Here is a 27,957-nt window from a genome sequence, read left to right on the forward strand (position 1 = left end):
CCAATCACTGCAGAGCGCCTCAGCATTGTCCCCAATGATTGCAGAGTGCCCACAGCATTGTCCCCCAATGATTGCAGAGTGCCACAGCATTGTACCCCAATGATTGCAGAGTGCCACAGAATTGTACCCCAATGATTGCAGAGTGCCCACAGCATTGTACCCCAATAAATGCAGAGTGCCCACAGCATTGTACCCCAATGATTGCAGAGTGCCCTCAGCATTGTACCCCAATGATTGCAGAGTGCCACAGAATTGTACCCCAATGATTGCAGAGTGCCACAGCATTGTACCCCAATGATTGCAGATTGCCACAGCATTGTACCCCAATGATTGCAGAGTGCCACAGAATTGTACCTCAATGATTGCAGAGTGCCACAGCATTGTACCCCAATGATTGCAGAGTGCCACAGAATTGTACCCCAATGATTGCAGAGTGCCACAGCATTGTACCCCAATGATTCCAGAGTGCCACAGCATTGTACCCCAATGATTGCAGAGTGCCCACAGCATTGTACCCCAATAAATGCAGAGTGCCCACAGCATTGTACCCCAATGATTGCAGAGTGCCCACAGCATTGTACCCCAATAAATGCAGAGTGCCCACAGCATTGTACCCCAATAAATGCAGAGCGCCACAGCATTGTACCCCAATAAATACAGAGCGCCTCAGCATTGTACCCCAATAAATGCAGAGCGCCACAGAATTGTACCCCAATGATTGCAGAGTGCCACAGAATTGTACCCCAATGATTGCAGAGTGCCACAGCATTGTACCCCAATGATTGCAGAGCGCCACAGCATTGTACCCCAATAAATGCAGAGTGCCCACAGCATTGTACCCCAATGATTGCAGAGTGCCACAGCATTGTACCCCAATGATTGCAGAGCACCACAGCATTGTACCCCAATAAATGCAGAGTGCCCACAGCATTGTCCCCCAATAAATGCAGAGTGCCCACAGCATTGTCCCCCAATAAATGCAGAGTGCCCACAGCATTGTCCCCCAATAAATGCAGAGTGCCACAGCAATGTACCCCAATAAATGCAGAGTGCCACAGCAATGTACCCCAATAAATGCAGAGTGCCCACAGCATTGTCCCCCAATCAATGCAGAGTGCAGCGTGCGTGCTCCCTTCAATTTAATGCACTTACCTGGCGGCGGCGGCGGCGGGTTCTTCCCTCCTCGATCCAGTCCGTCCTCTCTGCGGCGGCGGCGGCAGGAAGGAGAGCGGCTTCTCCCTCGTCCTCCGAGCGGCGGTGACGGTGAGTGACTGACTCACGCACCGGCACCGCCCCCATTGTGACGTCAGGGATCGGATGTCCTGGATGATGATTGGTCCAGGCTGGAGACTGGACCAATCACAGCCAGGATATCCGAAAGTGGGGGTGTCCAATCGCAAGCACTTGCGATCGGGTTACGCCCCCAGAAGGCTGCCGATCGGCGCCTCTTCTGGGATGTAACCCCACCCCCCCCCCCCTAGCCACCATTTCCCTTACAAAGGCCGGTGAACCCAATGCACGGGCCGCCACTGCCTGTCACAGAAATGAACTGTTTGTAACAATCTGACTAGCTCAAAGTATTTATATAAGTCAGTACATAGACTCCATATTCTATATTGCAAGTCTATTGTTAAGCCTTTATTACACTGTGTAATATATAAATATATATACACCGTATGTGTGTATATATATATACAGTGGGTACGGAAAGTATTCAGACCCCCTTCAATTTTTCACTCTTTGTTATATTGCAGCCATTTGCTAAAATCATTTAAGTTCATTCTTCTTCCTCATGAATGTACACATAGCACCCCATACTGACAGAAAAACACAGAATTGTTGACATTGTTGCAGATTTATTAAAAAAGAAAAACTGAAATATTACATGGTCCTAAGTATTCAGACCCTTTGCTGTGACACTCATATATTTAACTCAAGTGCTTTCCATTTCTTCTGATCATCCTTGAGATGGTTCTACAACTTCATTTGAGTCCAGCTGTGTTTGATTATACTGATTGGACTTGATTAGGAAAGCCACACACCTGTCTATATAAGACCTTCCAGATCACAATGCATGTCAGAGCAAATGAGAATCATGAGGTCAAAGGAACTGCCTGAAGAGCTCAGAGACAGAATTGTGGCAAGGCACAGATCTGGCCAAGGTTACAAAAAGATTTCTGCTGCACTTAAGGTTCCTAAGAGCACAGTGGCCTCCATAATCCTCAAATGGAAGACGTTTGGGACGACCAGAACCGTTCCTAGAGCTGGCCGTCTGGCCAAACTGAGCTATCGGGGGAGAAGAGCCTTGGTGAGAGAGGTAAAGAAGAACCCAAAGATCACTGTGGCTGAGCTCCAGAGATGCAGTCAGGAGATGGGAGAAAGTTGTAGAAAGTCAACCATCACTGCAGCCCTCCACCAGACGGGGCTTTATGGCAGAGTGGCCCGACGGAAGCCTCTCCTCAGTGTAAAACACATGAAAGCCCGCATGGAGTTTGCTAAAAAAACACCTGAAGGACTCCAAGATGGTGAGAAATAAGATTCTCTGGTCTGATGAGACCAAAATAGAACTTTTTGGCCTTAATTCTAAGCGGTATGTGTGGAGAAAACCAGGCACTGCTCATCACCGGTCCAATACAGTCCCAACAGTGAAGCATGGTGGTGGCAGCATCATGCTGTGGGGGTGTTTTTCAGCTGCAGGGACAGGACAACTGGTTGCAATCGAGGGAAAGATGAATGCGGCCAAGTACAGGGATATCCTGGACAAAAACCTTTTCCAGAGTGCTCTGGACCTCAGACTGGGCCGAAGGTTTACCTTCCAACAAGACAATGACCCTAAGCACACAGCTAAAATAACGAAGGAGTGGCTTCACAACAACTCCGTGACTGTTCTTGAATGGCCCAGCCAGAGCCCTGACTTAAACCCAATTGAGCATCTCTGGAGAGACCTAAAAATGGCTGTCCACCAACGTTTACCATCCAACCTGACAGAACTGGAGAGGATCTGCAAGGAGGAATGGCAGAGGATCCCCAAATCCAGGTGTGAAAGACTTGTTGCATCTTTCCCAAAAAGACTCCTGGCTGTATTAGATCAAAAGGGGGCTTCTACTAAATACTGAGCAAAGGGTCTGAATACTTAGGACCATGTGATATTTCAGTTTTTCTTTTTTAATAAATCTGCAACAATGTCAACAATTCTGTGTTTTTCTGTCAGTATGGGGAGCTATGTGTACATTCATGAGGAAGAAGAATGAACTTAAATGATTTTAGCAAATGGCTGCAATATAACAAAGAGTGAAAAATTGAAGGGGGTCTGAATACTTTCCGTACCCACTGTATATATATATATATATATATATATATATATATATATATATATATAGATAGATAGATATATAGATACATATATATATATATATCTATATATATGCAGTATCTCACGTAAGTGAGTACACCCCCTCACATTTTTGTTAATATTTTATTATATCTTTTCATGTGACACTGAAGAAATGACACTTTGCTACAATGTAAAGTAGTGAGTGTACAGCTCATTTAACAGTATAAATTTGATGTTCCCTCAAAATAACTCAACACATAGCCTGGCGGCAATCTCTCGCCTCTCAGCACCACACGCACGACCAATGTAGGGCTACGTCGGTTCGCGCAGGAGAGCCAGCCTGCCACAGTAAATGTGCGGCGGGCGGTCAGGAATGTATTAAACAAAGCCACCAATAGGAATAGGGTTACACCTTCTGGGTCACCCTCTGGGCATGTTTTATGAGTGTATCATTCACAAATAGATAAAACAGCAAGGGAGGTAGACAGAGAGGACACTTATGATCTGAATTACCTCATCTGGACACTCACATGGACACATCATCTGAGGCACGGCCATCACTTGATACATTACTAAATCTAGGACACATAGCTCCAGCCTAACTAGACACAGTTTTGGGGAAGGTCAGCTCCACCCATTAATTGACAGTCATCTTAGGAGAGTCTGGCAGTGACCATTTTAAGCAAATAGCCATCTTAAAATGGTAACTATATTTTCAACACTTATTATTGATTTTTTTTGTGTGGAAGTATTTTATGCTCTTTGATTTGCTACCCCACTGAATATCCTAACACCTGAAAATGTGGTCATTTTAATTGTCCCTATTGGCATGACTTTAGATGGACTGCACCCAGGAATCTGACTGTAGTGGTTTCACGGGTCAAGTTAGTCAACCGCAGATTATTATCTGCCAAATGTTATAAATACAAGTTAGGAGAACTATAATTGGGGAAATTAAATATTTATTCTTTAGCAACTCATTGTAAATCATAGTATCGATGTCAACCTTTTAAGCAAACTGTTAGTGGTGTTTGTGTGTGACTTATTGTAACAAATTTATTTTTGATTATCTGCAGTCTATACTTACATCAATCTTGTTGTGTTCTTTTTTTAAAAGAATCCTGCTTGGCAAAATTACCTCAAAATAATTAAGTTTGAGTCAGTTAAATTATTTTTATAAAATATTTTTGTCTTGGAGGCACTGTGGTTCATCGATGGATTAAAACACTCTATGTATCTGACTAAATGAATTGTTCAGGCATTCCCTGACATAACATGACACTTTGCACTAAGATGTGTTGGCATTCACAACTATTATTTTAGCAAAAGTACTGGCTTGTGGTTATCTTCCCCTGCTCTTGGCTTTGACACCCAGCGTACTACATGCAGTTATTACTAGCAATGATTGTTTAGGGAGTGCTGTGCTTCCAATCTGTCGTAAAACTGTACTTCAGTATTTATTAGTAGTAAATATATGTTTTATTCACTTCTGTACAACAAGTAAAAATCAATAGTCATTACTGGCTGGACATTTATCAGATTGCCCTAACATTCCCTTCATTACTTCATCCTCCCCGGGAGATGTATGATCATGTCGGCAGTTCAGTAAGGTTCTGTTGAGAAGAAATGAAGCAACTTACGGAACAGATTAGGAGTCTTGCGTATTGTCAGTGTGAAGCCATGGCCTGGCTTGTGAACTCTGAAGAAAATCATTGCCACATTCTGAGATGACCTTGTGATACTTTGCATGTTGCCATCTTCGCATATATCGGTGTAGCGCTCACTAGTGGAGAGGGGGTGATCCAACGAACTGGGAAACTTTTCTCCTTTAATGATCCAGCCATCAAAAACCTGACAGTATTATTCAGAAAGTATTATTGTGGAGCATAATCATACTGGTATAAAAAAAACAAGCAGATGAGATATTGATCTAATTTATTTCAACTTAAAAAAAAAAAAAGCATTTTAAATACTTTGGGCTGCAAAACCTAATTCTTTTTATAAAGAGGCAATAGGCCTGAATGGTGGAAGTTGGAGCCATGCCAGATCTAAAAGCTATAGAAAAGTTTACTCTTAAGAATTAAAGACATTCAACTTTATATAAACTGTCCGTTGGCAAAACAACATAAATTAATATCGTTTGTGAGGCAGACCCAAAAGGTTATCTTATTGATATTGCTATCCAATCCCAATGTAAATTTGTTGATGACAGTTTCTTTGACTTGTCATGTGAACTGAATCACAGCTCCATTGCTAAAATGTCCAATAAGGGTCAGGGGGGCAATCAAGAGAGCAGCAAATGTGTTTCGGGGGTTCAAAGTCACCAGGGCCCAAGACAGAAAACAATGTACAGTGCCTTGCGAAAGTATTCGGCCCCCTAGAAATTTTTGACCTTTTGCCACATTTCAGGCTTCAAACATAAAGATATAAAAGTGTAATTTTTTGTGAAGAATCAACAACAAGTGGGACACAATCATGAAGTGGAACGAAATTTGTTGGATTTTTCAAACTTTTTTAACAAATAAAAAACTGAAAAATTGGGCGTGCAAAATTATTCAGCCTCCTTAAGTTAATACTTTGTAGCTCCACCTTTTGTTGCGATTACAGCTGTAAGTCGCTTGGGGTATGTCTCTATCAGTTTTGCACATTGAGAGACTGAAATTTTTGCCCATTCCTCCTTGCAAAACAGCTCCAGCTCAGTGAGGTTGGATGGAGAGCGTTTGTGAACAGCAGTTTTCAGTTCTTTCCACAGATTCTCGATTGGATTCAGGTCTGGACTTTGACTTGGCCATTCTAACACCTGGATATGTTTATTTGTGAACCATTCCATTGTAGATTTTGCTTTATGTTTTGGATCATTGTCTTGTTGGAAGACAAATCTCCGTCCCAGTCTCAGGTCTTTTGCAGACTCCATCAGGTTTTCTTCCAGAATGGTCCTGTATTTGGCTCCATTCATCTTCCTATCAATTTTAACCATCTTCCCTGTCCCTGCTGAAGAAAAGCAGGCCCAAACCATGATGCTGCCACCACCATGTTTGACAGTGGGGATGGTGTGTTCAGGGTGATGAGCTGTGTTGCTTTTACGCCAAACATAATGTTTTCAATTGTTGCCAAAAAGTTTGATTTTGGTTTCATCTGACCAGAGCACCTTCTTCCACATGTTTGGTGTGCCCAGGTGGCTTGTGGCAAACTTTAAACTACACTTTTTATGGATATCTTTAAGAAATGGCTTTCTTCTTGCCACTCTTCCATAAAGGCCAGATTTGTGCAGTATACGACTGATTGTTGTCCTATGGACAGAGTCTCCCACCTCAGCTGTAGATCTCTGCAGTTTATCCAGAGTGATCATGGGCCTCTTGGCTGCATCTCTAATCAGTCTTCTCCTTGTATGAGCTGAAAGTTTAGAGGGACGGCCAGGTCTTTGTAGATTTGCAGTGGTCTGATACTCTTTCCATTTCAATATTATTGCTTGCACAGTACTCCTTGGGATGTTTAAAGCTTGGGAAATCTTTTTGTATCCAAATCCGGCTTTAAACTTCTCCACAACAGTATCTCGGACCTGCCTGGTGTGTTCCTTGTTCTTCATGATGCTCTCTGCGCTTTAAACGGACCTCTGAGACTATCACAGTGCAGGTGCATTTATACAGAGACTTGATTACACACAGGTGGATTCTATTTATTATCATTAGTCATTTAGGTCAACATTGGATCATTCAGAGATCCTCACTGAACTTCTGGAGAGAGTTTGCTGCACTGAAAGTAAAGGGGCTGAATAATTTTGCACGCCCAATTTTTCAGTTTTTTATTTGTTAACAAAGTTTGAAATATCCAATAAATTGTGTTCCACTTCATGATTGTGCCCCACCTGTTGTTGATTCTTCACAAAAAATTACAGTTTTATATCTTTATGTTTGAAGCCTGAAATGTGGCAAAAGGTCGCAAAGTTCAAGGGGACCGAATACTTTCGCAAGGTACTGTATATAGACTAGATGTTTACTGGACCTTTAATTGTATTTCTTCCAGTGTGATTGTCTGCGCAGATCTCATCAGCAGCTGGCATGGCTCTTTTTTCACAGTACCACACTGCATTGTTTTAGAAGTGTAAAAAAAGTCAAAATAGAGTGCACAAAGCATTTTAAATCCACAACTTAACATTCCCAGAGCTCCATCGTATCCCCATATCCCTAATCTGCTTACATACTTACATACAGTATATAAATGTATTGGTTAGGCTGCAATATAAGAGGGAGAGACAAGGCAGATTTTATCCTGAGATAAACATTAGAGTCTATTATCTAAGAGATAATAGCCACAAATATTGTTCAGTAAGCAAACAGCTTGGTTAGCCCACCATATAATCAGGAGGGACAATGATGATTTTATTTTGAAATATAAATTAGATTTTATTATATGAGAGATAGTAGCCACAAATATTGTTCAGTGGCTTAACTGCATATAATTGTTTGCGTAGGCTATAAAATTAGAGGGTAAGATGAGGCAGGTTTTATCCTTAAATAAATATTACGTTTATTATTTGAGAGACTATAGTCAGTGTTGAGCATTATGTAAGTAGCTTGGTTATGCTAAAATTTAAGGGGAAGAGGTGAGGCAGGTTTTATCTCAAAATATAAATAATAATTTATTTATAGGGACACAAATATTGTTCAGTGGCTGGACAGTATGTAAGAAGCTTGGTTAGGCTGCAATATAAGAGTTACATAAGAGGAGATGAGACAGGGTTTATCTTAAAATAAATATTGAAGCTGAACTCCAGGTAAAAAAACTTTTTTACATGTCCTTGTTGCTACACATGTGCAGAACTGAAACTTGTTTTTGTTTATATTACTACCTTCAAGAGTGCAATGCTCTCCTTCAATACGTTACGATTTTTTATGGTACTAATTTTGTTTCATTTTGTTTCATTTAATTTGGTTTCAAATATTAATTTTCTAACACCTTTCAAATTTCCAGAATGGTTTGAATTTGGATCGGTCAAAAAAATGATAGACCGATTCTAATTCTGTGTGAAGAATAGATGGTTGTTAAGGATGACTCATCAGCTGTCAGCTGGCTTCCCCAGAGTAGCCCCCAGATCCTGCCCCCCTATGTGAATGAGTAGGGGTACATAGTACACATAGTGTAAAAAGTAAATAAAAACACAGAGACAGTTTTTTTAAAATTCCTTTATTAATAAACCCCCCAAAAAATAAATATCCCCCGAAGTAGAGCCAACGTCAATTATGATGCCTGCCGCTGACTTGAAGGCTCCTGCCATCTACCAGCTCCACTGTCTGACAGTTCTATAATAACTGAGGGGCAGGGCTACCCAATTGCATCACCGGGTGACCCTGCCCCTTGTGACGTAATCGACCGGGGGGGGCATGCTGGGTCGATGACCTCACAAGGAACGAGACCTCCTGGTGATGTTGGCCCCAGCCCTTAGCTATTTAAGAAACGTCGATGGCAGAGCTTGCAAATGGCAGGAGCCTTCATTGGTACCAGAGTTTTTTTTTCTTTTTTTGGTTTGGCAGTAGCGACGGGCGTCGTGATTGACATTGGATCTGCACTGGGGACATTTTTTTTTTAAATAAAGGAATTGTCAAAAACTTGTTTTGTGTTTTATTCACTTTTTACGCTTTTTTGGTGATTGAGCAGGCTATACTAAATCACATGGGGGGGCCGGGATCTGGGGGCCCCCTTGTTAAAGGGGGCTTCCAGATTCCGATAAGCCCCCTGCCCACAGACCCCCCACAACCACAAGGCTAGGGTTGTATGGAAGAGGAAATTTTTCCCATCAGTATGGAGACAAGGTGCTTTGGGGGGGCAGAGTCCCCCTGCCCCGAAGCACCCCCTATGTTGAGGGCATGTGGCCTGGTATGGTTTAGGAGGGTGATGCTCGCTCGTCCCCCAATCTTTCCTGGCCTGCCGGGCTACATGCTCAGGTAAGGGTCTGGTGTGGACTTTGTGGGGACCCCATGCCATTTTTTTCATACATTTTTCATTACCGGCAATAATTTTTTTTACATTTAGCTGTCAGTGGGGAAACCCGCTGATAGCTGATGAGTCATCAGTTGTTAAGGACGTGGCAGCTGGCTTCTCAGCCCACTCCTTAAAAACCAGCTATTCTTTACACAGAATTAGAATCCTTCGATCATTTTTCGAACGATCCGAATTGTAATCATTCTCATAATTTGGAATTCATTAGAAAACAAAAATACAAAATTAAACTAAACTAATTTAAACAAAATACATCTGAATCTCTGAATAGCCATAAATCCGTCCAAATTTATATTCAGACTGAAACGAATTGCCCATGTCTATTTGTTGCTGATTTCCTACCATAATTGAATATATCAGGCATCCTCTGGTTTATTCAGTAGTTCCTCTGAAATAGCCTGTTCATTTTTAATTCCCAGTGGTTTCCTGTTTGTAAGACTGATGGCAGCAATGCCTTGTATTCTCTAGCCATCAGTCTTGCCATATCCCTGTTGTAGTTCTTTCTCTAACAAACAGTGATGTAAGTACGTCCCTGCTTACTATAGTGGGACTCTCAGACTCCGGGTCTGTAATGCCAATGGAGGCAGTGTCCTAAGAATACCAGCTCAGGATAATCTGGGTCTGTCCCTCCTCCCATATCCTCACCGCTACTAGTCTCTGTCCCTCCTCCACTCCAGTAGTAACAATATATATATAGAGTGTATATTTGCAAGTATGTAATTGCTGGTCTCTTTGTAAAAATACACTGGGAGAAATAGGCACTCATTTTTAACAGGTGCAGGATGTAGTAATATGGTGTCGCATTATCCGACAATTCTTCTGTATGGGCTGCAGCTTCACATACAGTGCCTTGAAAAAGTATTCATACTCCTTGAAATTTTCTACATTTTGTCATGTTACAATCAAAAACTTAAATTTTTTTTATAGGGATTTTATGTGATAGACCAACACAAAGTGGCACTAAATTGTAAAGTGGAAGGAAAATAATAATTGATTTTCAAACTTTTTTACAAATAAATATCTGAAAAGTGTGGCGTGCATTTGTATTCAGCCCCCCTCTGAGTCAATACTTTATAGAACCACCTTTCACTACAAATACAGTTGCAAGTCTTTTGGGTATGTCTATACCAGCTTTGCACATCTAGAGAGTGAAATTATTGCCCGTTTTTCTTTGCAAAATAGCTCAAGCTCTGTCAGATTAGATGGAGAGCGTCTGCGACAGATTCTCAATTGGATTTAGGTCTGAACTTTGACTGTGCCACTGTAACACATGAATATGCTTTGATCTAAATCATCCCCATCCCCTGTAGCTCTGGCTGTATGCTTAGGGTTGTTGTCCTGCTGGAAGGTGAACCTCTGCCACAGTCTCAAGTCTTTTGCAGACTCTAACATGATTTTTTTTTATTTTTCAATGTCTTTATTAAGTTTAAAATGAATACAAGAATACTGAGTACATATCAGGATACCAAACAAAATTCAACCAGTTATCAAGTAGAAGTTACATTTTTTTTTATATCAGTACTAGTGGAAATAGATGTTTAAAGGCACAGCATTTACATAAAGAGGAGCCTATTCCGAAAGAAGAAGAAGAAAAAATTCACAATAAGCATTTTTTTTAAGGTCTTGACCCAAGGCAACAATGGATGCCAAGCTTTTTCGAATTTGTCAATCTCATTAGAGCTTATTTAGCGTGTTAGCGTATTTTCATAGTTAAAAGTGAGATTAACAGATGTGATCACTTCAGATATGTTAGGAGCTTTATCTGATTCCCAGTATCTAGTAATAACCATTCTAAATGCCAGTAGTATATGTGCAACTACAAAACGATATATGGTTGGAAAGTTCCCAATCTCTAAATTAGGAAAGGCTAGTGCTGGGGTTGGTGTTGTTAAAATGCCTGTAACAGAGGAAATTAGACTAAAGGTTTGGTTCCAGAAGCTTGTTAAGTTCTTACAGTTCCATAATGTGTGGTACAATTTGCCTACTTGTCCACAGTTACGCTAACATAAAGGTGACTGGGAAGGGTAGATTTGTGCCACTCGGTATGGAGTGAGATACCAGCGGGAATTTATTTTTTGGGAGGGTTCCCAGTGATTGGAGCATCTAGAGATATTGTGTGTGTATTTGAATGTCTCTTGCATTTTTTTTGGTGAGTAGGATTTCTGGAGGTCTAGTTCCCATCTCAGGATAGGGCTAGTTTTGCAAAATGTTTTTTTGCTTCGTAAAATAGAGATATGATTTTAGTGCCTTGTTTTGTGGGGTCATAGAAAGCATATAGTTGGAAAAGGATTTTAATTGTTGGGAGAGGGTTAGCCTTGAGGAATTTAGTATTTCTGATATATGTGTATGATTCGGATTTGGGGATATTGTACTGAGAAATTAATTTAGAGAAGGTATTTAGTGCCCCTTTATTTAGAAGATCTTCCACCCATTGGGTGTTTTGGTTTCTCCATTTTTGCATGGATAAGTAGGGGGATGAGGATTTCTACTGCTGTAAAAGGCATTTGTAAGTGTTCTGTTTTTGAGGGATCATCTGGGTAAGTCATTAGGGTTCTCCAAGCTTTATTAGATGCTTGGAATGTTATTGGTAATGTATTCAGTTGAAGTTGTTTCCAACAGTCAGCTAATAGTAATGTGGAGAGTTGTGTCGATATTGTTAGTGCAGCTTCAGCACTGACCCATCGGGCAACCGAGTTTGGAGTTAACCAGTGTTTGATGTGAGATAGTTGTGTTGCTGTATAATAATCTTTTAGTACTATCATACTTAACCCCCCAGCATTTTTGTGTTTGATCATATGTGACCATGCGTATCTCGAGCATTTACTCTGCCAAATATACTGTTTATGAAGGTTGTGGAAGGGCAGTATACGCGAGGAAGAGAGCGGGATTGATAATGTGCAGAAAAGGTATAAACTCTGTGGAAGTATCATCTTCTTGAAAGCTGCAATTGTGCGTAACCAGGTCAGTTCTTTATATGAGGGTTGGAGTAGGTCTTGCTGAATTTTAGCAAGTAAAGGTTTATAATTTGCTTCAGCAAGTAAGGATACAGATGGTATTAGAATAATTCCTACGTACCGGGATTCCATTTGTCTTCCAGATGTATGGGAGTGTCATAGTTAAATGTTTTGTGTGTTTGTGAATCCCTAGGTCTAGGATTAGTGACTTAGAAAAGTTAACTTTGTAGTAGGACACTTTACTGAAGTCGGTCAGTATTTGGTGAGTAAATGGAAGTGAGGTTAGTGGATTTGTTAATAAGATGACGTCATCTGCAAACAAGCTAACTGTATAGGATTCTCCTTTTAAACTAAAACCGGAGACGTGTGGGTGTGAGCGGATGGTTTCTGCAAGAGGTTCTATCATTAGGTTGAAGATAGAGGGTGACAGGGGGAAACTTTGCCTGGTGCCATTTGTGATAAAAATAAGGCTTAGAGAGTAGACCAGAGGTAAAGACTTGGGCTGATGGGGTGGAGTATAACACCAATATTGCCTTCAGAATTGGTCCCTGAAATCCAAATTTTTCCAGTGCCATTGACATATACCGCCAATGTACCCTATCAAATGCTTTCTCTGCCTCTATTGATAGGAGCAGAGAAGGCGTCTTAGAAAACTCAGCATGGTGGATCAAATTTAGGATCCTTCTGGTGGCATCTGAAGATTGTCTATTGCTCATTAAGTCCATTTTGGTCTGATTTTATTAGGGATGGTAGTATTTTGGATATGCCCCTGGCTATTACTTTAGCATAAATTTTGATATTTGCATTTTATAATGATATAGGGCGAAAATTGGCAGGTGTGTTTGGTGAATTACCCAGTTTGGGAGGGTGACTATGTGTGCTCAAAGCATTTCTGCTGGGAGTGCCTTAGAGGAGAAGATGTCATGGAACAATCTTAGGAGATAGGGTGCTAAGGTAGTCTTAAAGGTTTTAAAATATTAATTGGTGAAGCCGTCTGGGCCTGGATATTTATCACTAAGTAGGGCATCTATTGTTTTGGAAATTTTGTCTTTGGCAATTGGAGGGTTAAGAAATGACAATTGTTAAAGTGAAAGGGTAGGTAGACACAGTGGCGGCTGGTGCTCCATGGGCCCGGGGAGGGGGAGCGTCAGACCGACCGCACCATACCCCCCCCCGACCACACCATGCCGCACACCATCCCCCTTCCCCCGGACCACAGCGAGACAGGAGAGACAGGAGACAGGGGAGAGGAGAGGACAGGACAGACAGGACAGGCAGATAAAAGGACACGCAGAGCGCCTCTAAGTGCAGTATTAGTTTATTACAAATGGAAGCACAGAATATAGTAACTCACATAAAGTTAGGTATCACAAGCTTGTAATTGCTCCGGTGGTCCGTGGAGGGAAGCTGTAGGGTCCAAGTGTCCCGGAAAGAAAGATGTTTGCAGCCGATAAGATGGAACTGATAGACGGAAAGACCGGCCGGGCGTCTTACAGGTTCAGCTGATGTCTGGGAACCAGGTTGGAACACAGCATACGCCGCATGACGTCACAGGAGCTAGGAATGACACAACGCGTTTCAGAGCATTCGCCAAGCTCACAATGGGCATGCGCACTTTTTTTTTCAGATGTGGGATGAAATGCGTCGTGTCATTCCTAGCCCCGGTGATGTCACGCGGCGTTTGCTGCGTTCCAACCTGGTTCCCGGACATCAGCTGAACCCGGAAGACGCCCGGCCGGCCTTTCTGTCTACCGGTTCCATCTTATCGGCTGCAAACATCTTTTTTTTCCGGGGACACTTGGACCCTACAGCTTCCCTCCACGGACCACCAGAGCAATTACAAGCCTGTGATACCTAACTTTATTGCACTTAGAGGTGCTCTGTGTGCCCTTTTATCTGTTCTCATCCACAGAATTGACTTCCCTGTGTCTCGGAGCCAGCCCTTATTGCAGTTTTCATGTATTTAACTCAAATAGCACATTGACTTTTTCTGGGACTCCACGCTCCATATTATGGACTTGAATATCTTTAAACTCTTTATGGACATGTTTAATTCCCATGTTGTATCAGCTTTTCACCATCTTTCCACTATCTGATTATATACTGGCAATTATCACACTAGACACCTGAATAGTTTTTTCTCAGAGCACTTACTTTCTCCTCTCAGACAGGACAGGCAGGACCCCCGCTCACTCACCCTGCCTGGATGCAGCAGCAGGCGGCAGCGGCTTCGGCTTCTTCCCCCTGTCTTCTGTGTCTCCTCCCTCCTCCTCCATGCCCAATGGCATGGCTTCTCCTTTCGGCCAATCGGGAAACGGGTCTCAAAACCCGGTTCCTGATTGGCCAGGAGGAGGATCCTTGTGACAATAGTGAATTTTCATTCGCTACTGTCACACAACAGGGTGGGCACACTGCTCTGTGCCCCGAGCCCACCCTTTTTTTTTACCTGTGAGAGCCTCTGGCTCTAATCACATGGTTGAAAAAAAAAAAGCCCCATTGAACTCCATGCGTCCGGCGCACCGCATGTAGATTAGGGGGCCGGACACATAGATAGGGGGGCGGCGCCCCTGCGCCCCATATGACCAGCCGCCTCTGGGAAGACCTATTTGGTCTAAGAATAGACTTATGTCTCTGTCAGAGGCTGAGGAGTCTGAGAGTCGTCTTTTAGGTTGTATAAATACCCATAGTAATCTGCGTCTGCAATTTCTTGTGGGTTAAGTAGCCTAATTTTTATGAAGGGATGCATAATATATGGGATTTTAGATTTGGTTCTGCGTGCCTTTAATCTAGCCGCTAGAATTTTTCCTGCTTTGTTGTGTTGTGAATAGTATTTGAGTTTCAGGGAGCGCATATATTTATCGTGGTCACGCATCATAAGTGCGCGAGGAGCTGGGCAGGTGTGGCCGCCATTTTGGCATAGCCGGTAGATGCATCCAGGAAGTATGCCGTGAGTTTCTTCGGCATGAAGAAGTCTCTACATCTCCTGGGCATGGCAGTAGGTGCAGCCTGTGTTCAGGTAACCAGCTGTGGTAGTAGATGTGCCCGGGGGCCTCTCAATCCATAGCTGTCCCTGGTCTGGCTGTGGAGCTCTCAGCTCATGCAGCCATCAGCTACGGCGGTGGCCATACCCCCCGACTCTAACGGGTTTTTTCTAAGATTGCCCTGTATTTGGCTCCATCCATCATCCCTGTCCCTGATGAAGAAAAGCATCCCCACAACATGATTCTGCCATGATGGGGATGGTGTGTTCAGGGTGATGTGCAGTGTTAGTTTCTTGCCACACAAAGATTTTTGCTTTTAGGTCAAAAAGTTCAATTTTGGTCTCATCTGACCAGAGCACCTTCTTCCACATGTTTGCTGCGTCCCCCACATGGCTTCTCCAAACTGCAAATGGCTTTCTTTTAACATTGGCTTTCTTCTTGTCACTCATCCATAAAGGCTAGATTTGTGGAGTGCATGACTAATAGTTGTCCTGTGGACAGATTCTCCCACCTGAGCTGTGGATCTCTGCAGCGCCTTCAGAGTTACCATGGGACTCTTGGCTGTTTCTCTGATTAATGCTCCCCTTGCTTGGCATGTCAGTTTAGGTAGATGGCCATGTCTTGGTAGGTTTGCTGTTGTACCATACTCTTTTTATTTTTTGGATGATGGATTGAACAGTGCTCTGTGAGATTTTCAAAGCCATGGATATTTTTTTATAACTGCTATAAACGTCTCCACAACTTTATCCCTGACCTGTCTTGTGTGTTTCTTGGCCTTCATGATACTGTTTGTTCACTAAGATTCTCTAAAAAAACTCTGAGGGCTTCACAGAACAGCTGTATTTATACTGAGATTAAATTACAGACAGGTGGACTCTATTTACTATTTAGGTAACTTCTGAAGACAATTGGTTCCACTAGATTTTAGTTAGGATAATCAGAGTAAAGGGGGCTAAATGCAAATGCATGCCACACTTTTCAGGTATTTATTTGTTAAAAAGTTTTAAAAACATTTATCATTTGTCTTCCACTTCACAATTATGTGCCACATTGTGTTGGTCTGTCACATAAAATCCCAATAAAACACATTTAAATTTTTGGTTGTAACATGCTAGAATGTGGAAAATGTCAAGGCCGATGAATACTTTTTCAAGGTACTGTAATCACAAGCATAGCAATATCTGCTCACTGCCTAAGTCTCTTATTTCCCTGCCTTGGAACCTCCCCCTCTGCTTTGATGATCTGCACCTGAGTAAAGAAAGTAAAGAAAGATGTTTTTGCCTTCTTATTTAACCCCTTTACACCGACCGTACAAAAGTATGTAGCCCCACTGGACTGGGCTTTCTTCCGCGGAGCCACGTATTTGTGTATCTCCCTTTGTGCTGGAAGCATGCTGCATGGCTCGCTCCCAGCACAGAGACTGGGGTTTCACGTAGAACCCCGGGCCCCATACTAATAATCCGAACCCGGATCCCCCGATTCTGGGTCACCTGATTGCAGTAATAGCCTCTGATCAGTCACTGTGAAACCCGGTCTGTGTTTTCTTACTCTGTGAATGGAGGAGAGAGATACTTAGTATCTCTCTCTCTCTCCTAGCAGAGAAAAATACAAGTAAATAAATAATAATAAAAATAAAATAAAAAAATACAAAAAAATACCTAGTTCAAGGTTTGATCTAGGTCAGTGCCAGTGTTAGTGTTTGGGTTAAGGTCAGGGCCAAAGGTCAAGCTCAGGGTCAAAGGTCAGCATCAGTATTTTTTGTCGACAGCATTTTTTTTGTAGTATTAGTGTCAGTGTGCTAGGATAAAAAAGCAAAATGGGCACTATTGTTTTTGGGCTGTACTACGGGTACATACAACACCTCACATACACATATGGGGTATGTGGTATCGCTGTGATCGTCAGGAGCAGGAAAATGTATTTTGGGTTGTTCTTTGGTGGAAGGCTATGGTAGTAGCAAGAAATATACAGCTAAAAAAATTGTATTTTGGGCCAGTTTTCCTTTGATAATAAAACAAAAAAAATCAGGAGATATCCATTACTATTTACCACCCAAAGGAAGCCCAAATTTGTCCTGAAAAAAACGCAATATAATCCATCTGGATGCACAAAGTAGTTATGATGATATGTACAGTTTTACTAACACATGTCAAAGTTTGAAGATTGTGCTTAGGCATTTAAATTTGTTTTACCCTTAGGCACAAAGGGCATAAAATGTATTAGTTGAGAGACAAAATCCACAAATAGTGTACAGTGGCTGGACAGTATGTAAGCAGCTCAGTTGGACCTCAATAAAGCAATGAATTTAGAAATTAGAATAGTTTATTTGAGGAACAGCTGCCACAAATATTGTACAGCGGCTTCAGTATGTAAGTAGCTTTGTTAGGTCAAAATATAGAGGGAGAGAAAAGACAGGTGCTATTGTGCAATAAAAATATAACTGTATTATTTGGGAGACAATAGCCTCAAATATTGTTCAGCACAGGGCTTGAAAAATTTGATTTGAATCTAGGAGCCAGCTAAAAAAGTTAGGAGACAGTTTTATTTTTTTTAACCACTTGCCTACAAGTTACTTTTACCCCCTTCCTGCCCAGGCCAATTTTCAGCTTTCAGCACTATCACACTTTGAAAGGCAATTGCGCGATCATGCAACACTGTACTCATATGAAATTGTTATTTTTTTTTTTACACAAAGAGAGCTTTCTTTTGGTGGTATTTCCTCCACCGCTGCCTAACCTGCGGACCAGCTTAGTGTAGCATAAAGTTTATTGGTAGACAATAAATATAGTAACTTACCCAGAGCCCAGTGCCCATCAGTGCAATTTCACATCAGTGTCTATTAGTGCAGCCTCAATAAAAAATAAAAAGCAGGAGAGAGCGGCGCCAGCTTAGTGTAGCATAAAGTTTATTGGTAGACAATAAATATAGTAACTTACCCAGAGGTAAGGATAAAACGGTGTAGTGAGTGATGGAAGATAATCTGTCGCCTTCTCCGTCTTGTGCTGCGTGAGACAGGAGCAGGGTTCCCCTGGGGAGGCTGGTGTATGGAAGCTGGTCCGCAGGTTAGGCAGCAGTGGAGGACTCGAGGCAAGGCTTCGACTTCCTGCTTCCAAGCCTGTAGACGTCACATCCGGTGAGAAGATGACAGGGGGTGCACTCGCTCTGAGCATCCGTGCTCCTTTGTCAGGACAGCCTAACGACACCAGCTGTGACGTCTACAGGACCTGAAGCAGGAAGTCGGAGCCTTGCCGCGAGTCCTCCCCTGCCGCCTAACCTGCGGACCAGCTTCCATACACCAGCCTCCTCAGGGGAACGCCGGCACCCTGCTCCCGTCTCACGCCGCACAAGACGGAGAATGAGACAGATTATCTTCCATCACTCACTACACCATTTTATCCTTACCTCTGGGTAAGTTACTATATTTATTGTCTACCAATAAACTTTATGCTACACTAAGCTGGCGCCGCTCTCTCCTGCTTTTTATTTTTTATTGAGGCTGCACTAATAGACACTGATGTGAAATTGCACTGATGGGCAGCAGTGATGGACACTAATGAGGCTCCACTGAAGGGCACTGATGAGGCTGCACTGATGGGCACTGATGAGCACTGATGAGGCTGCACTGATGGGAACTGATGAGGCTGAACTGATGGGCACTGATGAGGCTGTACTGATGTGCATTGATGGGCACCAATGAGGCAGCACTGATGAGACTGCATTGATGGGCATTGATGAGACTGCACTGATGGGCACTGACAAGGCTGCACTGATGGGCACTAATATGGCTGCACTGATGAGGCTGAACTGATTGATGTACACCGATGAGGCTGCACTGATGAGGCTAAACTGATGGGCACTGATGAGGCTGTACTGATGTGCATTGATGGGCACTGTGTAGGCAGCACTGATAAGGCTTCACTGATGGGCACTGATGAGGCTGCACTGATGGGCACTGATGAGGCTGCACTTATGGGCATTGGTGAGGCGGCACTGATAAAGCTGCATTGATGGGCACTGATGAGGCTGCATTAATGTGAATTGATGGACTCTGATGAGGCTGCACTAATAGGCACTGATGAGGCTTCACTGATATGGAAGCACTGATGGGCACTGATAGGCAGAACTAATGGTCACTGTTCTGCTGCATTGATGGTCTCTGATATACTGCACTGATGGTCACTGATAGGTGGCTCATGGGCTGCCCAGATTGGACTCAGAGCCGCAGTCTAAACCAGTCCGGGTGGGGGACTGAAGAGCCCAGGGGTCCCCTGCAAGAGAGTGTTCGGCATCTGGGCCATTGCTGAGCCCAATCAGCACCGCTAATTCCTGCTCCGAGATGGGGCTTTGAGTCTTCCCAGACAGCTCAGCATGGACCTGCACCCATTTATCCTGTAGGAGGAGCTCCAGGAGCCCTGAGCGGGAGGCTCGAATCTACGCCGCCATGGTGTCACTGAGAGCTGCAAAGGGGACAATTTCTGCCAGAGGATTTGCTCAGCCCCTGTCAGCTCTGCTTCTCCCCTGACCCACCCCTCCTACTTCCCTACAGCCCGCATCTCCCCTAAACTGTCCTTCACAGTCTCGTACTTCTCCTTCTTTAACCTGCCCTGACAGCGCCATCCCACCCCACCTCACCCCCGCCTCATACACATATGTGGCACAGTGACACCTGCCCGCTGGCTGTCCAGCACTGATAGGGCTGGCATCTGTTCCGCTATGTCTGTTACACTACACCTGTTCGGGGACTCCCGTTGCATCCAACTGCCCCCCCCCCCCATGCTATGCCACTGGGGCTGACAAAAGCCCAGGTGCCAGGATACAATTTCTAGTTGTCATGGCGACCTGGCGCCTGGAATTTGTCGAGCCTTGGTTTAGTGACTAAACAGTATGTAAGCAGCCTTCTTAGGCTGTAATATAGGAAGGAGAGACAAGGCATGTTTTAGCTATTAATAAACATTATCTAATCGTCACAAATCCTTTTGAGTACCAGAGCATTGGAATTGGCCATTAACGTTGAGCTGCACTGCAGGACTTTCCCTTTAGCAAACAGTAGAAATTTGAAGATCGAGTTACAGAAACATTATGTGATATATTTTCGGTGTCAGGACACTGGAATAGGCTGTAAACTTTGACATAAAGTAAAATTTACCCTGCAGGGATGACCTTCTAGCAAATTAATGTCAACTTAGTACCTGCCACTGTGGTATAGTGCAGACCATAAACTCTAGAAAAGGGGCTATTTCCACAAGCTAGAATGGGAGCAGCTGCAAATCCAATAATTTTGCCAAGCTTTCATTTAGGATGCTTGGTGTGGGGGTAATTTAGGGAAATGTTTCCTTCTGCTCCAGCAGCTGCAGACCCCTTGGAGAATTGCAGCTAGAAATGGTGTGGAAGAATTTGGTAGATAATATGTATATCATCACAGTAATTTATCACAATATAGCAGAGTATAACATCGTCTATCAAGTAACTCTCTTAATATAGGCTGCCAGATCTCCCTAAACTAAGCTATTCTAGCACACTGACAGGAAATTTGGTCTGGGGAAAATCCCACATAAATTTGCTGGGACCATGAATTTTTAAAGATGCTGGATCTGCCAAAAAACTCATGGTCGTGATGAAGCTGAACCTTATCCCTACTCAACGCTGCTTTTTCTATTTGGGGGCATTTAGTGAGCGGATAGGGATATCTTTGGTATTGGAACCACTAGAATTTTTCTATAAACTCTATTTGGTTAGACTAAATAAAGCATTTTGTTTTTGAGCTCTTCTAAATCCTATATCATGGTAGAGATCATGATGCGGTCACTTTCTGTTCACACAGTGGATGCCTTGTACTGTGGCCAAAAAGTGAAAGTTACCCATAGATATTGGATAACATTCTCTGGATCAGTTCTACTCCATCTTCTCTGTGCAGAGTTTCAGGAACAGGTCAGAGTGATGCTCTGTGATAGCATTGACCAATCAGAAACGCTCCGGTCCAGCCTGAGAGCACCACATGGAGAAGAGGAAGAAGAGCAGGGATTTTAAATCCCCATTTCGCTGGACCAGCTTTATAGGGTAAGCACTGACAGCTAAGCATCCCTGGAGGTAAGTACAGCAGCGACCGTGTGTGTGTGTGTGTGGGGGGGGGGGGGGTGTTTGGTGGGGAGGGTGAACAGTGTTATTTTAAATTACATTTTTTTATGTAAAGCTGAACTAACACTTGAAATATTGTACTACTATTTCAAGAAATATTATAAACAAAGATACTGCTTTATTTGAACCTTTCAGAGAACACAGATTTGGTGTCTCAGAAAACCTTTGAACCCACACAAACTGATGTGTATTAAAAGCAGTTATCAAACCAAAGATGTATATCTGCAACAATTAATATGTCTATAAATGTAATAGGAAAAAAAATCATCATAAAATTTTTTCAAATGTGCTATTTATACTGCAAGCCCCTAAAGTCACTCATTTTTTATTCATAAACACTACCTAAGGGAACATCTATGATTTAATGGTTATGAGGCTCCTTCATGCATTTTGTTCGTTATAAAGTTCTGATATGCTCTTAATGCTTCATCTGGCTGAACTATGACCTGCAGCTGAATGAGGCCCTGTAATTCTGTTATTCATGGTCTTTGTGGAAACTACAATGGCAAAAGATGTTTTCTTCTAAACATATGTTATTACAGTAAGCAATGGAACTTAATTTGAAATTACAATAACGCCTATATAAGCAAAGTTTTGGACTCAAGTTTTTAAAAACTTGATGGGAAGATGAGGGTTTTGGAGGGCTGGATTCCTCAATATCTGTAATTTTTCTCAGTTGGGTAGAACATCCAATATGAACGTTTTTATTATGCAGCTCTCACAAATGTAGTGATATATTAGTGGGTGGATGATTATTATTTATTATAATTCAAGTCATTTTCGCAGTAATCAGTTCTTCCAGAGAGTTGCATTTATTGAGTCCCAGCACAGAAGAAATTTCACAAGATATTTGCAAAAGATGACAAAATCCAACAGAGTAAATATTACAATGAACAGAAGCCTTCAGAGTCCCATTCTTCCTAGCATATATTAGCAAGCATAGAGACACTACAATCCAGTATAATATGCACCTCAGTAGCTTCCATGCATTCAATAAATATATATATATATATATATATATATATATATACACAGAATATCCTACATAAATTATGCAACAACAAATAGCATGGCTGGGCTTTTATGACAAAATGATTAAAGGAATGAGAGAATAAAAGATAATTCTTCTTTGAAAGTTGAATAATTTTTGAAAGTATGGAAAATGTGGTGTCATTTACAACGTGGAATTATTCACAAAACTGCACATTCCCAGCTTAATTGGGCTTTCTTATTTACTACTTTATCAATATTGGATTTAACAGGCTGAGCCAGATGTGGTAATTTCACATAAAAACAGCTAGTTTACAATTGGCAAGGATTGTAAAAGACCTGGTGACAACACCAGTGTGAGGGGTTTAAACGGCATACTCTCTGTATACATGGCATAAATATGCCTTAATTACAGTGTGAAAAAAGAGAATCTTAAAGACACAAACCTCAGCTTAATAATTTTTTAAAAATGATACTTTTCTAATAATAATGCTTTTCTGCACATAAAATATAAATTTATCACTAAGTAAGCCTGTCTGAAAGGAGAACTTCATTAAAATTCCTAAGCAGTACTTAGCAACCAACAGCAATTAGTACTTTGTTCAGGAGAATGTACTGTACAAGATAACATATAAAGTGCAGGGGTCAGGAGTACGTAACATACAGTACATAACATAGGTCAGAGATATGAAATTAACTGAGTTTAGTTGTCAGGAGTATGTAAGCACAGTGTGTAGGGGTCAGGAGTATGTAATGTACAGAATGAAGGAGTCAGGATGGAATATGTGATACACAGAGTGCAGGGATTGGAAGCATGTAATTTCCAGCCCCTACGCCACTAGAGGGTTAATAGGAGTAGTGATGTAGGGGTTAGTGGGAGAAACAATCCAGCAGTGGGGGGAACACAGGAGATTAGGCCCGGACTGGGACAAAAAATAGACCTAGAAATTTCAGGCTGAGCAGCCCATGACATATTTACCGGCCCCTTCCCCCTTCCGCAGCAGCTGGTGGGAGAGGAGAACCCAGCAGAGCTTCGGGGGGGGGGGGAGTAAGGGGGCCCGGGAAAGAGCATTGGGGGCTGGAGAACATGGGGGGCAGGGAATACAGGGGGGGTCAGAGGGCACATGGGGGCAGAGAGCACTGGGGGGACGAGAGCACTGGGGGGGTGGAGAGCAAAAGGAGTAGCCGCATTTAAAAGAATCAATCTGTCCATTTTCAGAGGCTGCAGGAGGAAAACGGACAGATTGATTCTTCTAAATTCAGCCGTCCCACCGCTCCTCCTATCCAGGTGCACAGGGCTGTACTCACTTTCTGGTCTGGTCTGGCGTCTCCTCAAAATCATCCCTCTTCATGGTCACAGGTCAGCTGACTTGTAGTTTCTGCCCCCCGACCCTAACAGTTGAACTGACCTGCTGGCCGGCTGCAGAGAAGTGGGGTGAGCGACTCGGGCTCAAGGAGCAGCCCAGCTGCCTTGGGCCCTAGAAAGGCATGCAGCCCGGTCCACTGGGCAAGTGCCCAGTGTGCCCTATGGCCAGTCTGGGCCTGCAAGAGATCAACTGTACTGGCAATATTTGTTTCTGCAGAAACCGATTCCTCTTTAGAGAAGCTGTGTGGATGACAAGAGAGGTAGGTATTCACCTTGTACTTTACCAGGAGTAAATACAGTTGGTTTTAGTTGGGCAAGCACCAGGCATCAAGCTACAGGCACCTGAGTGCTCATACTGTATGTGCTCAGTCATAATTGAAATAAATGGGATTTTGGATGTTGAGAGCTTTGGAGCTTTGAGCTACAAAACACTCAGATGTAAACGGGGCCTAACACTTACAGAATAAGAGCACATTGAAAGTTTAAGGAGTATCAAAAAAAGCATAGAACACATTTTACACCAGATCTGAGGGCAAGGATAAAAGAGGTAACTATATAGGGAGAAATTATCTACACCATTAAGCCACCAACAATAGATTATTTTTTAGGGTGGTTAAACCCCTCCACAGTGTATCAATCTGTTAGTACAATAGTTTTAAATATATAAAATAACACACAACATAACAAAAATACTTTAGCAATAAAGCTGTATTAGGCATATACAATATTATACAATAGGTGAAAATATGCAAGTATGTCATATCACATACAGCATAAGTATTTGCTCCACTGTTAATTCCAACCAACAATAATATATGCATGTACATTATATAGGTTCAATGAGCACCACTTAAGTCAAATAGCAGTTGATGTTCAGAAATTAGGTACCCAAAATGGAATAATGGGAAAGACAGCTGAGCTAGACCCTTGTGAAAGAAAGGAGAAGGAGAAAAACCCAACATTTCGGGGGGCGTAAGAACCCCCTTTCTCAAACACCTAATGCCTAAAAACTGGCCTTAAAGCCATCAACTCTGTTCATAGCAATATGCTTTTCTAAGACTAAATACTGACATATTCCTCATGTGGGAGAAATAAAATATCAGTAGTATTTCTACTAATACTCTATTGAGATAAAAGCTGCAAGATGTTGCTCTATCGAACTGGCAGCTCACGTGTGAACATTGGTGAGGGGATTAGTAGCTAAAGTAAAATGTATGGAAATAGTTATTCTGCATCATACCACATAATTATAATCCCTACATACACATGCCCCAAGCTTCTTCTATAAGAGTATACCATATAAATGCCTGACCTCCACAAACGCTCTTTTCAGTTTACACATAAAACTGGCATAGCAGCACAAACCAAATATTCCCTTACACTTTTCTTCATAAGTTGGCATCAGTCTAGTACCAGGCTGTGATAAACTGCCCTCATTTTTTTCAAGGTAAGCAGTAACTTCATTGTCGCTTATGTCTGGTTTAACCCAAGCACAAGCTGTAGATAGTGATAACAAACAATAACCATCTTACCTTTAATATGTCTCCTCCAAGGCAATCTATATTTACAAAATTGTATTCAATGGTGATAAACTCCTCTGGGTCCCCAATGAGAAACAGAGCACAGTGCAACTGAGGTTGTTCTGCTTTAAATGTGAACTGTCCATCTATACTTAACATGTCAATGCACCCTGATGGGAAGGAAAGATAGAAATAGTTATTTTTAATAACAACACCCTAGCACTATGTACAGTTCAACAAAAGCTTATTACTTATTGTGCCTTATATGTTTAATAAAAGTACACATGGTACAGTTTCTTGGATCTTTTATATAAGGATCATTCTTTTGTAAAACTGCTGTATTTAACTCATTAAAGCTCTAGGCATTCCACTGATATACAGAGGCACTACGTTATGTCAATTTAAAGGTGAAGATAATAAAAATAAATAGAAAAAAGGGAGGAATCAGAGTAAGTAAAGAAGGAGAAAAGAAAGAAAAGAGAGAGAGAGGAGAGAGAGAAAGAAAAGAGAGAGAGGAGAGAGAGAAAGAGAAGAGAGAGAGAAGAGAGAGAAAAAGAGAGGAGAAAGAGAGAGGAGAGAGAGAAGAGAGAGAGGAGAGAGAGAGAGAAAGAAAGAAAGAAGAGATAGACAGAGAAAAGAGAGAGAGAGAGAGAAAGAAAGAAAAGAGAGAGAGAAAAGACAAGAGAAAGAGAGAGAAAAGACAAGAGAAAGAGAGAGGAAAGAAAGAAAGAAAGAGAGAGAGAGAGAAAAAAGAGAAAGAAAAGAAAGAAAAGAAAGAAAGAAATAAGAAAGAAAGAAAGAAAGAAAGAAAGAAAGAAAGAAAGAAAGAAAGCGAAAAGAGAGAGAGGGAGAGAGAGAGAGAAGAAAAGAGAGAGGAAAGAAAGAACAAAAGAAGAAAGAAAGAACGAAAGAAAGAGAGAGAGAAAAGAGAGAGAGAGAGAGCAGAAGAAAGAAGAGAGAGAAAGAGAGAAAAGAGAGAGAGAAAGAGAGAAAAGAGAAAGAGAGAGAGAGAGAAAGAAAGAAAAGAGAAAGAGAGAGAGAGAGAAAGAAAGAAAGAAAGAAAGAAAGAAAGAAAGAAAGAAAGAAAGAAAGAAAGAAAGAAAGAAAGAGAGAGAGAGAGAAGAGAGAGAGAGAAAGAAAGAAAGAAAGAAAGAAAGAAAGAAAAGAAAGAAAGAAAGAAAGAAAGAAAGAAAGAAAGAAAGAAAGAAAGAAAGAAAGAAAGAAAGAAAGAAAGAAAGAGAAAAGAAAAGAAAAAAAGAAAGAAAGAAAGAAAAAAAAAAGAAAAAAAATCTTTTTTGATAACAATTCATAATAGTTATCATTAAACATTTGCTGTGCTCTCATCATTATTATTTTTGATAATGAAGCTCCAACATAATACTAGTTAAATTACAGTTGAAATAACTGTAAATTCTGCTCATTGTGCTCAGATTTCATAATGTTCTTATTTGCAATTCATATTTTTGCTGAATGGTTTGCATAAGATGCCATCGTTATCTGTGCAACAGGACTAAAATATGTGATTTTTTTTTTAATAACCGAAAAAATGCTGAATAGGAAAAAATGATATTGTAAAACTGCACATCAACACTGTCCTGTGATATACTATGGTATACTTACTGAGGGACCTTCTATATATCTGTTCTTGAGATAATTCCCTTTTAAAATCTGTGTTCAAAACAACCAGGGCATCTTCTGTCGCATCTCTTACCTATAATAGAAAAAAAAAATATTAAATAAATATTGATCAATACTTTTCAAGATTTATGTTTCAGATATACTTATTGGATTTGTAGTGCATTACAAAGTTTTCTCTAGTAAATCCCAGCACTACGTCAGCTGACAGGTGCAAGGGGTAAAGGGAAGGATGAGCTCACCTGTATGTACCTGCACTGTCCCCGGAGGCTTGCAAGGAAGAGGAGCAGAACATGCCAGTGAATCCTATGAGCCAGAGTCATGCTGCACATCCACTCTTGCTCTCCTGCTCTTTGTGTGTGCTTCAATCCCTTCTTGTCTGTGTTGATATTAGGAGGAGCTAAAGGGGTTTCTTTGACAGACCCCTTTATATAGAAAACTGAAGGGGAAGGAACCTGGTCCTCTGACTGATAGCAGCACAGTAACCATGGGTTACCTTGTCGGAAAAAAAATGATTTTGTGTATTTGGCAAGGGGCAAGAACACCAAATCCTACCAAAGTCACGTATCATAATTGAGAACCACAATTTAAATACCTGATATTTCTGTAAATGTCATGTTAAGAAAATATCACCTGCCTTAGATGCATCTAAATGACAACATCATAAAAATAGACTTTATTTTTTTTTTTTTTTAAATAAAATCATGCAAACTGCATTAAAAAGTAGGAATCATTATAGAACAATGTTGTGACTTATCTGTGCCTTCATGAAGCCTGACAAAGATGATATAGAAGAGGTTTCATACTGTATTGTGCCAGGGAAATATGTTCCAAATACATTACATTAGTTGCTGTAGACCTGATAAGTCAAAAGTGATGTAAAAATCCTACGAATTAAATAAAAAAAAAAAACTGCACTGGAATAATTAAAAATGCATTTGCATGTAAGCTACTGACATACTCCTTAAAGAAAACCTGTCATGAAAGAAATATGGGAACTGTTCATTGCTGACCCTGTGACATTAATGCATTTTGATTCATGACC

At 41.6% G+C, this 27,957-nt stretch overlaps 1 protein-coding gene across 1 annotated transcript in view; it reads right to left on the bottom strand.

The window, feature by feature from the left end:
* CRHBP (corticotropin releasing hormone binding protein) overlaps positions 1–27,302 on the bottom strand; it is a 40,252-nt gene extending 12,950 nt beyond the window's left edge. The window contains exons 1-4 of the mRNA XM_082242495.1: positions 27,155–27,302; positions 26,898–26,988; positions 25,290–25,447; positions 4,975–5,185 (exon numbers count right to left, since the gene is read on the bottom strand). Of these exons, the coding sequence (XP_082098621.1) occupies positions 4,975–5,185; positions 25,290–25,447; positions 26,898–26,988; positions 27,155–27,244 (550 nt within the window). The 5' untranslated portion in view covers positions 27,245–27,302. The remainder of the gene's footprint in view (positions 1–4,974; positions 5,186–25,289; positions 25,448–26,897; positions 26,989–27,154) is intronic.
* Positions 27,303–27,957: the final 655 nt, after the last annotated feature.

This window comes from Pelophylax lessonae (assembly GCF_965119305.1).
Source record: "Pelophylax lessonae genome assembly, chromosome: 1".
In the NCBI taxonomy this organism is placed as follows: domain Eukaryota; kingdom Metazoa; phylum Chordata; class Amphibia; order Anura; family Ranidae; genus Pelophylax; species Pelophylax lessonae.